Source organism: Leopardus geoffroyi, chromosome E1 (genome assembly GCF_018350155.1).
Source record: "Leopardus geoffroyi isolate Oge1 chromosome E1, O.geoffroyi_Oge1_pat1.0, whole genome shotgun sequence".
NCBI lineage: Eukaryota > Metazoa > Chordata > Mammalia > Carnivora > Felidae > Leopardus > Leopardus geoffroyi.
This window is the reverse complement of record NC_059330.1, coordinates 39,951,592-39,966,366: the sequence shown is the minus strand read 5'-3', so window position 1 is coordinate 39,966,366 and position 14,775 is coordinate 39,951,592. Positions and strand designations below refer to the sequence as shown.

At 54.3% G+C, this 14,775-nt stretch overlaps 4 protein-coding genes across 4 annotated transcripts; all 4 read right to left on the bottom strand.

Moving 5' to 3' along the window:
- Positions 1-129: 129 nt before the first annotated feature.
- Positions 130-2,216, bottom strand: LOC123603677 (keratin-associated protein 9-1-like). Its single transcript, XM_045488824.1, has one exon. The coding sequence runs from the start codon at positions 1,230-1,232 to the stop codon at positions 735-737; it is 498 nt and encodes a 165-aa protein (XP_045344780.1). The 5' UTR covers positions 1,233-2,216; the 3' UTR covers positions 130-734.
- Positions 2,217-4,315: 2,099 nt separating this feature from the next.
- LOC123603675 (keratin-associated protein 9-1-like) lies at positions 4,316-6,402 on the bottom strand. Its single transcript, XM_045488822.1, has one exon. It carries the CDS (start codon positions 5,416-5,418, stop codon positions 4,921-4,923), a length of 498 nt encoding a protein of 165 aa, XP_045344778.1. The 5' UTR covers positions 5,419-6,402; the 3' UTR covers positions 4,316-4,920.
- Positions 6,403-8,502: 2,100 nt separating this feature from the next.
- LOC123603676 (keratin-associated protein 9-1-like) lies at positions 8,503-10,589 on the bottom strand. The gene has a single exon (XM_045488823.1). It carries the CDS (start codon positions 9,603-9,605, stop codon positions 9,108-9,110), a length of 498 nt encoding a protein of 165 aa, XP_045344779.1. The 5' UTR covers positions 9,606-10,589; the 3' UTR covers positions 8,503-9,107.
- A 2,099-nt stretch (positions 10,590-12,688) lies between these two features.
- On the bottom strand, positions 12,689-14,775 carry LOC123603674 (keratin-associated protein 9-1-like). The gene has a single exon (XM_045488821.1). It carries the CDS (start codon positions 13,789-13,791, stop codon positions 13,294-13,296), a length of 498 nt encoding a protein of 165 aa, XP_045344777.1. The 5' UTR covers positions 13,792-14,775; the 3' UTR covers positions 12,689-13,293.

Genomic DNA, 14,775 nt, shown 5'->3' with positions numbered 1-14,775 from the left:
GCCGAAAATGCGCGTAATGACTTGTGGAGGACTGTGTATGGCTCCACACGGACACTGCATGTGATGTAAAATGTACGTACAAAACCTCGCCCTGGAAACAGGGTACAAAAACACAAAGACGATACGGGATTCCAACTGATTAGGATTTATTAAGAGATACAGGTGAGACTCCCCGCGTCTAGGGAGACATTGAAAGGGAACGTGACAGGCAGCAAGAGGCGTACAAGCTTCATGAGTACACCGAGAAAGGAAGCATACCCGTGTGGGCTTTCGGCCGTTTCCACGAGTTATAGGTCATTGCTGAGGAGTTGTTTCGCTGACGTATTTAGAGGGACAGGATAAAGTTCTTGACTATGGAGACCAAACAGAGATCCTGACTCTGTATCAGGATGGGAGAAGCTGGCACATGACCCAGAGGAAGGAAAGAAGAAGCGAATCAGGGAGAAGCGGTCCACAACTTCATCAGGCTGATTCACAAGATGGCAGACAGGCAGGCGAATAACCGAGACGTTGGGGATTGCGGGCTGGCTTTCCGCAACGCTTGGCGGTGACCCATTCCCAAGTGGCAAGTCAGATGGCGGTTCTTGGCGAGGCAATCAGCAGCAGGAAGGCTGGCAGCAGGATCCAGAGCCCTGGGCTAGGCACCCAGGCAGGCAGCAGCAGGTGGGGCGGTAGCAGGTTCTCGTGCAGTACACGGGGCTTCAGCAACCTGGCTGGCAGCAGCGGGACCCACATCAGTTTTGTCCACAGCCGCTGGACCCACAGCCGCTGGACCCACAACAGCTGGGCTGGCAGCAGGTGGTCCGGCAGCAGGTGGTATGACAGCAAGTTGGGCAGCAGCAAGGCTGGCAGCAGCTCGACCCACAGCCGCTAGACCCACCGCAGTTGTGTCCACAGCCGCTGGACCCACAGCAGCTGGGCTGGCAGCAGGTGGTCCGGCAGCAGGTGGTGTGACAGCAAGCTGGGCAGCAGCAAGGCTGGCAGCAGCTGGAACCACAGCCGCTAGACCCACCGCAGTTGTGTCCACAGCCGCTACACCCACAGCAGCTGGGCTGGCAGCAGGTGGTCCGGCAGCAGGTGGTGTGACAGCAGGTTGGGCGGCAGCAAGGCTGGCAGCAGCTGGACCCATAGCCGCTGGACCCACAGCCGCTGGGCTGGCAGCAGGTGGTCCGGCAGCAGGTGGTCCTGCAGCACGTAGGCTGGCAGCAAGAGGAGCAGCACGAGTGGGTCATGGTGTCAGGCGTGGAGGGTGGGCAGGTCCTGTCCGGAGGCGAGGTTGTCAGATTCTGGTGCCTCCTCCGGTTCTGGGGCTTTTATGCGCTGGACCCCCGAAGGTTAGGCCAATGGGCAGGACTTTCCTTGTTGGTGTTTACATCGTTTTCCGTAGTCACTGGGGGAATCATAAACGAGGAAGCTGTTTCCTAAATGTTAGGAATCGTTACAGAATAAGTGTCTAATGGTTTCCTATTTGAGAATAACTCACAGAAACCTTTTCCAATGAGAGGAAGGTGGGCACATCAGCAGCATCCTTCTTGTTTCAGTGATCATGGCATCCATCGTGTGATCACGTTCTGCTGGGGTGGCTAGGCTCACAGCAGTGTTCCCTCCCCAGTCTTTGCCCTTAGACCTTAAGTGGATTGCGAGTATCTCTGAGGTGAGGGGCATGATGCTGATATGTTCGCTGGGACAAATGTGGTAGATCCCTGAGCCCAGTTCCGTTTCCCCACAGAAGCCGGATTCAAGACTCCCACAGGCGTATCTGTCTCCTGTAGCACCCAACCCCACCTGCGTATCTCAGTTCAATCAAAGACCCTTGCGTAGCCCATGTCTGGGGCTTTCTCTGCCACATGGCAAGGCAGAAGCAAAGCAGGTGGGGAGAAGCAGCAGCAGTACTCTGGGACTAAGCAGGCATCAGTCAATATACGTCCTTGTTGAACAGGACCCCTCTGATTTTCCTAGGGTCGAATGCTTTCACCGGAGGTGGGGCTTTCAGGGGCATAAAGGCGGGGGCAGTATGGGCAAAACCAGGTGAGTTGGGGACTCTAGTCCTAACCTTGTTAGCTAGCCTCGTCAGTGTCCTCACGTAGCTCATTACATCTTCATTTATGGTTGCTCTTTCTTTTTTCTGTCAGGCTGTCGTTCTTTTTCTGCCTTTCTCCCTTCCTCCCTGCATGCCTGTCCATCCCTTCCTCGCACCGTGCCTTCTTTCCTTCCTTCCTTCCTTCCTTCCTTCCTTCCTTCCTTCCCTTCATTCTTTAGTTTCTTTCTTTCTTCTCTTCCCTTTCTCCCTCTCTTCCTCCCTCCCCCCTTCCTTCTATGCTTCCTTTCTTCCTCCCTCCCTTCTCCTTTTCTCCCTACTCCTCTCCTCATCCCCCCATTCATATTCCACCATCTTCTTCTGTTTCTTCCAATGATTTTCTCCATCCGCCCGGCTAATTAAGAACATAGTGGAATGAATGGTGACAACCATAGCCTGCCAAAGACGTCTGAAGCCACCAAACCTATCTCCTGGGTACTGGTGTGTTTGGGACAACTTCTGCCTACCAGCTCTGCACCTCAATGCCTAAGTGCCCTTTTCACGCGCAGCAGAATGTCAGGCTGCCTGAGCATGCCACACGGAGAAAACACACTCACCCCTTGCTTCTGGAGAGTGTGTTTATAAAGACTCCAGCTCCCTCATGGCTGAAATAAGAGAATCTCAACCTGTGTGTGTGTGTGTGGGTGTGTGTGTGTGTGTGTGTGTGGTGGGTGTGCTCGCGCGCGCGCACGCATGTGCGTGTTTGGAGTTGTACCGTTTCTGAGATACCTTTCAGGTTAAAGCTTTGGTTGCAAACTGTGATGCTGGCCTCAAAGTGTTTCTTCCCTGTGACACTTCCCCACACTCGGACCAGTGTGATATGACCTCCCCAAAGAATCCACATTCCTGGACTCTTTACTTAAGAGGAGCTTCTGGAAAACCAAACTCTGACCTTCCTTTACCCCACTCAGTCTCAATTTCCTCACCTCTACAATGGGAACCTTAATACCTACTTTGCAAATCCCTCCAAGAATTAAAGGGAATGCTCATGAAGGATTTAGTCAACATCCAGCCAATATTCGGAGACACGGGTCGTGTCAGGTTTTCATCTCATTTTGCCAACATGGCGCTCTTGAGAACCAGCAGCGCTAGGCACGTTTGGCCTTGGCAGTCTCTCCAGAGCATCCTGGGTACCTAGTCCCCAATGGTGGCATGTGTCCTGGATAGGGGCCTTCGAAGCTCATCAGAGGTCCCTCCACTGCTCCCAGGAAGTGACCCGGGGCCCTGTCTCCTATTCCTCTCAGAGCCTGAATCGGCCTCACAGCCCTGAGTGCTGAGGCGGCACCAGTGGCTCTGGACCAGGAGCACCAGCCTTCGTCCTTGACTCCTAGGAATGCACACGTGGTTGTCTCTTTTTTCTTCCTCACATTCTCCTCGCCCCCACGGAGCAGGCATCGTTTTTTCCCCCCTCGGTTGCTCACACTTCCTCCACAATATAGCAGAGCTTATTCTGTTTCCTTAGATGGTTCAGAGCTCATGGATGACTCAAAGTCCTACATGCCCATTGCACGATCTCTCTGGCCCTGACACCACGCTTCATCAACTCTCTGGGCAACATTTTGCTCACGATGACAAACTGCCTTACGGGAGGGGAGATACATAGGTTTGGCAGAAAATCACATGATGCCATTTCACTATACCATCAGGTGCTGGGGACGAGGAGGCCAAACAAGAATGTGATACGCACGACCCAAACACAAGCGTGTTCAGCTGCCTCTGTTGCTCACGAGGACACCGCAGGCTCACCTGTAGGTGAGGCAGAAGAGTGCTGAGGGGCTGGATGCCACCCAAGGCAACAGGAGCATCCCGTGTTCCCCAGGGCTCTAAAGGGCAGGTCCCGCTGTCCTCCCATATGGCTGCTGTGGCTGAGTTGTAGGACACTGATGTCTACAACGTAGTGCCAGTGATGGCCCGCCTGTACAGGAGAATAACACTTCTGCGGTCAAAGAAGGCCTCGGATGGACACCTGGCTGGCGCTGAGACTAAGGGTGTCTGCTACCACGTCTGGAGATCTGAACGTAAGTGCGCTTCAGCAAGCGCCCGAACCACAGTCCTGGATCCGAGTGTGTCCATGTCAGCTGTGGGACATTCCACCGTGAAATCTCCTCAGCCGAAAATGCGCGTAATGACTTGTGGAGGACTGTGTATGGCTCCACACGGACACTGCATGTGATGTAAAATGTACGTACAAAACCTCGCCCTGGAAACAGGGTACAAAAACACAAAGACGATACGGGATTCCAACTGATTAGGATTTATTAAGAGATACAGGTGAGACTCCCCGCGTCTAGGGAGACATTGAAAGGGAACGTGACAGGCAGCAAGAGGCGTACAAGCTTCATGAGTACACCGAGAAAGGAAGCATACCCGTGTGGGCTTTCGGCCGTTTCCACGAGTTATAGGTCATTGCTGAGGAGTTGTTTCGCTGACGTATTTAGAGGGACAGGATAAAGTTCTTGACTATGGAGACCAAACAGAGATCCTGACTCTGTATCAGGATGGGAGAAGCTGGCACATGACCCAGAGGAAGGAAAGAAGAAGCGAATCAGGGAGAAGCGGTCCACAACTTCATCAGGCTGATTCACAAGATGGCAGACAGGCAGGCGAATAACCGAGACGTTGGGGATTGCGGGCTGGCTTTCCGCAACGCTTGGCGGTGACCCATTCCCAAGTGGCAAGTCAGATGGCGGTTCTTGGCGAGGCAATCAGCAGCAGGAAGGCTGGCAGCAGGATCCAGAGCCCTGGGCTAGGCACCCAGGCAGGCAGCAGCAGGTGGGGCGGTAGCAGGTTCTCGTGCAGTACACGGGGCTTCAGCAACCTGGCTGGCAGCAGCGGGACCCACATCAGTTTTGTCCACAGCCGCTGGACCCACAGCCGCTGGACCCACAACAGCTGGGCTGGCAGCAGGTGGTCCGGCAGCAGGTGGTATGACAGCAAGTTGGGCAGCAGCAAGGCTGGCAGCAGCTCGACCCACAGCCGCTAGACCCACCGCAGTTGTGTCCACAGCCGCTGGACCCACAGCAGCTGGGCTGGCAGCAGGTGGTCCGGCAGCAGGTGGTGTGACAGCAAGCTGGGCAGCAGCAAGGCTGGCAGCAGCTGGAACCACAGCCGCTAGACCCACCGCAGTTGTGTCCACAGCCGCTACACCCACAGCAGCTGGGCTGGCAGCAGGTGGTCCGGCAGCAGGTGGTGTGACAGCAGGTTGGGCGGCAGCAAGGCTGGCAGCAGCTGGACCCATAGCCGCTGGACCCACAGCCGCTGGGCTGGCAGCAGGTGGTCCGGCAGCAGGTGGTCCTGCAGCACGTAGGCTGGCAGCAAGAGGAGCAGCACGAGTGGGTCATGGTGTCAGGCGTGGAGGGTGGGCAGGTCCTGTCCGGAGGCGAGGTTGTCAGATTCTGGTGCCTCCTCCGGTTCTGGGGCTTTTATGCGCTGGACCCCCGAAGGTTAGGCCAATGGGCAGGACTTTCCTTGTTGGTGTTTACATCGTTTTCCGTAGTCACTGGGGGAATCATAAACGAGGAAGCTGTTTCCTAAATGTTAGGAATCGTTACAGAATAAGTGTCTAATGGTTTCCTATTTGAGAATAACTCACAGAAACCTTTTCCAATGAGAGGAAGGTGGGCACATCAGCAGCATCCTTCTTGTTTCAGTGATCATGGCATCCATCGTGTGATCACGTTCTGCTGGGGTGGCTAGGCTCACAGCAGTGTTCCCTCCCCAGTCTTTGCCCTTAGACCTTAAGTGGATTGCGAGTATCTCTGAGGTGAGGGGCATGATGCTGATATGTTCGCTGGGACAAATGTGGTAGATCCCTGAGCCCAGTTCCGTTTCCCCACAGAAGCCGGATTCAAGACTCCCACAGGCGTATCTGTCTCCTGTAGCACCCAACCCCACCTGCGTATCTCAGTTCAATCAAAGACCCTTGCGTAGCCCATGTCTGGGGCTTTCTCTGCCACATGGCAAGGCAGAAGCAAAGCAGGTGGGGAGAAGCAGCAGCAGTACTCTGGGACTAAGCAGGCATCAGTCAATATACGTCCTTGTTGAACAGGACCCCTCTGATTTTCCTAGGGTCGAATGCTTTCACCGGAGGTGGGGCTTTCAGGGGCATAAAGGCGGGGGCAGTATGGGCAAAACCAGGTGAGTTGGGGACTCTAGTCCTAACCTTGTTAGCTAGCCTCGTCAGTGTCCTCACGTAGCTCATTACATCTTCATTTATGGTTGCTCTTTCTTTTTTCTGTCAGGCTGTCGTTCTTTTTCTGCCTTTCTCCCTTCCTCCCTGCATGCCTGTCCATCCCTTCCTCGCACCGTGCCTTCTTTCCTTCCTTCCTTCCTTCCTTCCTTCCTTCCTTCCTTCCCTTCATTCTTTAGTTTCTTTCTTTCTTCTCTTCCCTTTCTCCCTCTCTTCCTCCCTCCCCCCTTCCTTCTATGCTTCCTTTCTTCCTCCCTCCCTTCTCCTTTTCTCCCTACTCCTCTCCTCATCCCCCCATTCATATTCCACCATCTTCTTCTGTTTCTTCCAATGATTTTCTCCATCCGCCCGGCTAATTAAGAACATAGTGGAATGAATGGTGACAACCATAGCCTGCCAAAGACGTCTGAAGCCACCAAACCTATCTCCTGGGTACTGGTGTGTTTGGGACAACTTCTGCCTACCAGCTCTGCACCTCAATGCCTAAGTGCCCTTTTCACGCGCAGCAGAATGTCAGGCTGCCTGAGCATGCCACACGGAGAAAACACACTCACCCCTTGCTTCTGGAGAGTGTGTTTATAAAGACTCCAGCTCCCTCATGGCTGAAATAAGAGAATCTCAACCTGTGTGTGTGTGTGTGGGTGTGTGTGTGTGTGTGTGTGTGGGTGGGTGTGCTCGCGCGCGCGCACGCATGTGCGTGTTTGGAGTTGTACCGTTTCTGAGATACCTTTCAGGTTAAAGCTTTGGTTGCAAACTGTGATGCTGGCCTCAAAGTGTTTCTTCCCTGTGACACTTCCCCACACTCGGACCAGTGTGATATGACCTCCCCAAAGAATCCACATTCCTGGACTCTTTACTTAAGAGGAGCTTCTGGAAAACCAAACTCTGACCTTCCTTTACCCCACTCAGTCTCAATTTCCTCACCTCTACAATGGGAACCTTAATACCTACTTTGCAAATCCCTCCAAGAATTAAAGGGAATGCTCATGAAGGATTTAGTCAACATCCAGCCAATATTCGGAGACACGGGTCGTGTCAGGTTTTCATCTCATTTTGCCAACATGGCGCTCTTGAGAACCAGCAGCGCTAGGCACGTTTGGCCTTGGCAGTCTCTCCAGAGCATCCTGGGTACCTAGTCCCCAATGGTGGCATGTGTCCTGGATAGGGGCCTTCGAAGCTCATCAGAGGTCCCTCCACTGCTCCCAGGAAGTGACCCGGGGCCCTGTCTCCTATTCCTCTCAGAGCCTGAATCGGCCTCACAGCCCTGAGTGCTGAGGCGGCACCAGTGGCTCTGGACCAGGAGCACCAGCCTTCGTCCTTGACTCCTAGGAATGCACACGTGGTTGTCTCTTTTTTCTTCCTCACATTCTCCTCGCCCCCACGGAGCAGGCATCGTTTTTTCCCCCCTCGGTTGCTCACACTTCCTCCACAATATAGCAGAGCTTATTCTGTTTCCTTAGATGGTTCAGAGCTCATGGATGACTCAAAGTCCTACATGCCCATTGCACGATCTCTCTGGCCCTGACACCACGCTTCATCAACTCTCTGGGCAACATTTTGCTCACGATGACAAACTGCCTTACGGGAGGGGAGATACATAGGTTTGGCAGAAAATCACATGATGCCATTTCACTATACCATCAGGTGCTGGGGACGAGGAGGCCAAACAAGAATGTGATACGCACGACCCAAACACAAGCGTGTTCAGCTGCCTCTGTTGCTCACGAGGACACCGCAGGCTCACCTGTAGGTGAGGCAGAAGAGTGCTGAGGGGCTGGATGCCACCCAAGGCAACAGGAGCATCCCGTGTTCCCCAGGGCTCTAAAGGGCAGGTCCCGCTGTCCTCCCATATGGCTGCTGTGGCTGAGTTGTAGGACACTGATGTCTACAACGTAGTGCCAGTGATGGCCCGCCTGTACAGGAGAATAACACTTCTGCGGTCAAAGAAGGCCTCGGATGGACACCTGGCTGGCGCTGAGACTAAGGGTGTCTGCTACCACGTCTGGAGATCTGAACGTAAGTGCGCTTCAGCAAGCGCCCGAACCACAGTCCTGGATCCGAGTGTGTCCATGTCAGCTGTGGGACATTCCACCGTGAAATCTCCTCAGCCGAAAATGCGCGTAATGACTTGTGGAGGACTGTGTATGGCTCCACACGGACACTGCATGTGATGTAAAATGTACGTACAAAACCTCGCCCTGGAAACAGGGTACAAAAACACAAAGACGATACGGGATTCCAACTGATTAGGATTTATTAAGAGATACAGGTGAGACTCCCCGCGTCTAGGGAGACATTGAAAGGGAACGTGACAGGCAGCAAGAGGCGTACAAGCTTCATGAGTACACCGAGAAAGGAAGCATACCCGTGTGGGCTTTCGGCCGTTTCCACGAGTTATAGGTCATTGCTGAGGAGTTGTTTCGCTGACGTATTTAGAGGGACAGGATAAAGTTCTTGACTATGGAGACCAAACAGAGATCCTGACTCTGTATCAGGATGGGAGAAGCTGGCACATGACCCAGAGGAAGGAAAGAAGAAGCGAATCAGGGAGAAGCGGTCCACAACTTCATCAGGCTGATTCACAAGATGGCAGACAGGCAGGCGAATAACCGAGACGTTGGGGATTGCGGGCTGGCTTTCCGCAACGCTTGGCGGTGACCCATTCCCAAGTGGCAAGTCAGATGGCGGTTCTTGGCGAGGCAATCAGCAGCAGGAAGGCTGGCAGCAGGATCCAGAGCCCTGGGCTAGGCACCCAGGCAGGCAGCAGCAGGTGGGGCGGTAGCAGGTTCTCGTGCAGTACACGGGGCTTCAGCAACCTGGCTGGCAGCAGCGGGACCCACATCAGTTTTGTCCACAGCCGCTGGACCCACAGCCGCTGGACCCACAACAGCTGGGCTGGCAGCAGGTGGTCCGGCAGCAGGTGGTATGACAGCAAGTTGGGCAGCAGCAAGGCTGGCAGCAGCTCGACCCACAGCCGCTAGACCCACCGCAGTTGTGTCCACAGCCGCTGGACCCACAGCAGCTGGGCTGGCAGCAGGTGGTCCGGCAGCAGGTGGTGTGACAGCAAGCTGGGCAGCAGCAAGGCTGGCAGCAGCTGGAACCACAGCCGCTAGACCCACCGCAGTTGTGTCCACAGCCGCTACACCCACAGCAGCTGGGCTGGCAGCAGGTGGTCCGGCAGCAGGTGGTGTGACAGCAGGTTGGGCGGCAGCAAGGCTGGCAGCAGCTGGACCCATAGCCGCTGGACCCACAGCCGCTGGGCTGGCAGCAGGTGGTCCGGCAGCAGGTGGTCCTGCAGCACGTAGGCTGGCAGCAAGAGGAGCAGCACGAGTGGGTCATGGTGTCAGGCGTGGAGGGTGGGCAGGTCCTGTCCGGAGGCGAGGTTGTCAGATTCTGGTGCCTCCTCCGGTTCTGGGGCTTTTATGCGCTGGACCCCCGAAGGTTAGGCCAATGGGCAGGACTTTCCTTGTTGGTGTTTACATCGTTTTCCGTAGTCACTGGGGGAATCATAAACGAGGAAGCTGTTTCCTAAATGTTAGGAATCGTTACAGAATAAGTGTCTAATGGTTTCCTATTTGAGAATAACTCACAGAAACCTTTTCCAATGAGAGGAAGGTGGGCACATCAGCAGCATCCTTCTTGTTTCAGTGATCATGGCATCCATCGTGTGATCACGTTCTGCTGGGGTGGCTAGGCTCACAGCAGTGTTCCCTCCCCAGTCTTTGCCCTTAGACCTTAAGTGGATTGCGAGTATCTCTGAGGTGAGGGGCATGATGCTGATATGTTCGCTGGGACAAATGTGGTAGATCCCTGAGCCCAGTTCCGTTTCCCCACAGAAGCCGGATTCAAGACTCCCACAGGCGTATCTGTCTCCTGTAGCACCCAACCCCACCTGCGTATCTCAGTTCAATCAAAGACCCTTGCGTAGCCCATGTCTGGGGCTTTCTCTGCCACATGGCAAGGCAGAAGCAAAGCAGGTGGGGAGAAGCAGCAGCAGTACTCTGGGACTAAGCAGGCATCAGTCAATATACGTCCTTGTTGAACAGGACCCCTCTGATTTTCCTAGGGTCGAATGCTTTCACCGGAGGTGGGGCTTTCAGGGGCATAAAGGCGGGGGCAGTATGGGCAAAACCAGGTGAGTTGGGGACTCTAGTCCTAACCTTGTTAGCTAGCCTCGTCAGTGTCCTCACGTAGCTCATTACATCTTCATTTATGGTTGCTCTTTCTTTTTTCTGTCAGGCTGTCGTTCTTTTTCTGCCTTTCTCCCTTCCTCCCTGCATGCCTGTCCATCCCTTCCTCGCACCGTGCCTTCTTTCCTTCCTTCCTTCCTTCCTTCCTTCCTTCCTTCCTTCCCTTCATTCTTTAGTTTCTTTCTTTCTTCTCTTCCCTTTCTCCCTCTCTTCCTCCCTCCCCCCTTCCTTCTATGCTTCCTTTCTTCCTCCCTCCCTTCTCCTTTTCTCCCTACTCCTCTCCTCATCCCCCCATTCATATTCCACCATCTTCTTCTGTTTCTTCCAATGATTTTCTCCATCCGCCCGGCTAATTAAGAACATAGTGGAATGAATGGTGACAACCATAGCCTGCCAAAGACGTCTGAAGCCACCAAACCTATCTCCTGGGTACTGGTGTGTTTGGGACAACTTCTGCCTACCAGCTCTGCACCTCAATGCCTAAGTGCCCTTTTCACGCGCAGCAGAATGTCAGGCTGCCTGAGCATGCCACACGGAGAAAACACACTCACCCCTTGCTTCTGGAGAGTGTGTTTATAAAGACTCCAGCTCCCTCATGGCTGAAATAAGAGAATCTCAACCTGTGTGTGTGTGTGTGGGTGTGTGTGTGTGTGTGTGTGTGGTGGGTGTGCTCGCGCGCGCGCACGCATGTGCGTGTTTGGAGTTGTACCGTTTCTGAGATACCTTTCAGGTTAAAGCTTTGGTTGCAAACTGTGATGCTGGCCTCAAAGTGTTTCTTCCCTGTGACACTTCCCCACACTCGGACCAGTGTGATATGACCTCCCCAAAGAATCCACATTCCTGGACTCTTTACTTAAGAGGAGCTTCTGGAAAACCAAACTCTGACCTTCCTTTACCCCACTCAGTCTCAATTTCCTCACCTCTACAATGGGAACCTTAATACCTACTTTGCAAATCCCTCCAAGAATTAAAGGGAATGCTCATGAAGGATTTAGTCAACATCCAGCCAATATTCGGAGACACGGGTCGTGTCAGGTTTTCATCTCATTTTGCCAACATGGCGCTCTTGAGAACCAGCAGCGCTAGGCACGTTTGGCCTTGGCAGTCTCTCCAGAGCATCCTGGGTACCTAGTCCCCAATGGTGGCATGTGTCCTGGATAGGGGCCTTCGAAGCTCATCAGAGGTCCCTCCACTGCTCCCAGGAAGTGACCCGGGGCCCTGTCTCCTATTCCTCTCAGAGCCTGAATCGGCCTCACAGCCCTGAGTGCTGAGGCGGCACCAGTGGCTCTGGACCAGGAGCACCAGCCTTCGTCCTTGACTCCTAGGAATGCACACGTGGTTGTCTCTTTTTTCTTCCTCACATTCTCCTCGCCCCCACGGAGCAGGCATCGTTTTTTCCCCCCTCGGTTGCTCACACTTCCTCCACAATATAGCAGAGCTTATTCTGTTTCCTTAGATGGTTCAGAGCTCATGGATGACTCAAAGTCCTACATGCCCATTGCACGATCTCTCTGGCCCTGACACCACGCTTCATCAACTCTCTGGGCAACATTTTGCTCACGATGACAAACTGCCTTACGGGAGGGGAGATACATAGGTTTGGCAGAAAATCACATGATGCCATTTCACTATACCATCAGGTGCTGGGGACGAGGAGGCCAAACAAGAATGTGATACGCACGACCCAAACACAAGCGTGTTCAGCTGCCTCTGTTGCTCACGAGGACACCGCAGGCTCACCTGTAGGTGAGGCAGAAGAGTGCTGAGGGGCTGGATGCCACCCAAGGCAACAGGAGCATCCCGTGTTCCCCAGGGCTCTAAAGGGCAGGTCCCGCTGTCCTCCCATATGGCTGCTGTGGCTGAGTTGTAGGACACTGATGTCTACAACGTAGTGCCAGTGATGGCCCGCCTGTACAGGAGAATAACACTTCTGCGGTCAAAGAAGGCCTCGGATGGACACCTGGCTGGCGCTGAGACTAAGGGTGTCTGCTACCACGTCTGGAGATCTGAACGTAAGTGCGCTTCAGCAAGCGCCCGAACCACAGTCCTGGATCCGAGTGTGTCCATGTCAGCTGTGGGACATTCCACCGTGAAATCTCCTCAGCCGAAAATGCGCGTAATGACTTGTGGAGGACTGTGTATGGCTCCACACGGACACTGCATGTGATGTAAAATGTACGTACAAAACCTCGCCCTGGAAACAGGGTACAAAAACACAAAGACGATACGGGATTCCAACTGATTAGGATTTATTAAGAGATACAGGTGAGACTCCCCGCGTCTAGGGAGACATTGAAAGGGAACGTGACAGGCAGCAAGAGGCGTACAAGCTTCATGAGTACACCGAGAAAGGAAGCATACCCGTGTGGGCTTTCGGCCGTTTCCACGAGTTATAGGTCATTGCTGAGGAGTTGTTTCGCTGACGTATTTAGAGGGACAGGATAAAGTTCTTGACTATGGAGACCAAACAGAGATCCTGACTCTGTATCAGGATGGGAGAAGCTGGCACATGACCCAGAGGAAGGAAAGAAGAAGCGAATCAGGGAGAAGCGGTCCACAACTTCATCAGGCTGATTCACAAGATGGCAGACAGGCAGGCGAATAACCGAGACGTTGGGGATTGCGGGCTGGCTTTCCGCAACGCTTGGCGGTGACCCATTCCCAAGTGGCAAGTCAGATGGCGGTTCTTGGCGAGGCAATCAGCAGCAGGAAGGCTGGCAGCAGGATCCAGAGCCCTGGGCTAGGCACCCAGGCAGGCAGCAGCAGGTGGGGCGGTAGCAGGTTCTCGTGCAGTACACGGGGCTTCAGCAACCTGGCTGGCAGCAGCGGGACCCACATCAGTTTTGTCCACAGCCGCTGGACCCACAGCCGCTGGACCCACAACAGCTGGGCTGGCAGCAGGTGGTCCGGCAGCAGGTGGTATGACAGCAAGTTGGGCAGCAGCAAGGCTGGCAGCAGCTCGACCCACAGCCGCTAGACCCACCGCAGTTGTGTCCACAGCCGCTGGACCCACAGCAGCTGGGCTGGCAGCAGGTGGTCCGGCAGCAGGTGGTGTGACAGCAAGCTGGGCAGCAGCAAGGCTGGCAGCAGCTGGAACCACAGCCGCTAGACCCACCGCAGTTGTGTCCACAGCCGCTACACCCACAGCAGCTGGGCTGGCAGCAGGTGGTCCGGCAGCAGGTGGTGTGACAGCAGGTTGGGCGGCAGCAAGGCTGGCAGCAGCTGGACCCATAGCCGCTGGACCCACAGCCGCTGGGCTGGCAGCAGGTGGTCCGGCAGCAGGTGGTCCTGCAGCACGTAGGCTGGCAGCAAGAGGAGCAGCACGAGTGGGTCATGGTGTCAGGCGTGGAGGGTGGGCAGGTCCTGTCCGGAGGCGAGGTTGTCAGATTCTGGTGCCTCCTCCGGTTCTGGGGCTTTTATGCGCTGGACCCCCGAAGGTTAGGCCAATGGGCAGGACTTTCCTTGTTGGTGTTTACATCGTTTTCCGTAGTCACTGGGGGAATCATAAACGAGGAAGCTGTTTCCTAAATGTTAGGAATCGTTACAGAATAAGTGTCTAATGGTTTCCTATTTGAGAATAACTCACAGAAACCTTTTCCAATGAGAGGAAGGTGGGCACATCAGCAGCATCCTTCTTGTTTCAGTGATCATGGCATCCATCGTGTGATCACGTTCTGCTGGGGTGGCTAGGCTCACAGCAGTGTTCCCTCCCCAGTCTTTGCCCTTAGACCTTAAGTGGATTGCGAGTATCTCTGAGGTGAGGGGCATGATGCTGATATGTTCGCTGGGACAAATGTGGTAGATCCCTGAGCCCAGTTCCGTTTCCCCACAGAAGCCGGATTCAAGACTCCCACAGGCGTATCTGTCTCCTGTAGCACCCAACCCCACCTGCGTATCTCAGTTCAATCAAAGACCCTTGCGTAGCCCATGTCTGGGGCTTTCTCTGCCACATGGCAAGGCAGAAGCAAAGCAGGTGGGGAGAAGCAGCAGCAGTACTCTGGGACTAAGCAGGCATCAGTCAATATACGTCCTTGTTGAACAGGACCCCTCTGATTTTCCTAGGGTCGAATGCTTTCACCGGAGGTGGGGCTTTCAGGGGCATAAAGGCGGGGGCAGTATGGGCAAAACCAGGTGAGTTGGGGACTCTAGTCCTAACCTTGTTAGCTAGCCTCGTCAGTGTCCTCACGTAGCTCATTACATCTTCATTTATGGTTGCTCTTTCTTTTTTCTGTCAGGCTGTCGTTCTTTTTCTGCCTTTCTCCCTTCCTCCCTGCATGCCTGTCCATCCCTTCCTCGCACCGTGCCTTCTTTCCTTCCTT

Excerpts from the sequence above, each read along its gene's own strand:
- LOC123603677 (XM_045488824.1), bottom strand. The coding sequence starts at position 1,232 with ATGACCCACTCGTGCTGCTCCTCTTGCTGCCAGCCTACGTGCTGCAGG.
- LOC123603675 (XM_045488822.1), bottom strand. The coding sequence starts at position 5,418 with ATGACCCACTCGTGCTGCTCCTCTTGCTGCCAGCCTACGTGCTGCAGG.
- LOC123603676 (XM_045488823.1), bottom strand. The coding sequence starts at position 9,605 with ATGACCCACTCGTGCTGCTCCTCTTGCTGCCAGCCTACGTGCTGCAGG.
- LOC123603674 (XM_045488821.1), bottom strand. The coding sequence starts at position 13,791 with ATGACCCACTCGTGCTGCTCCTCTTGCTGCCAGCCTACGTGCTGCAGG.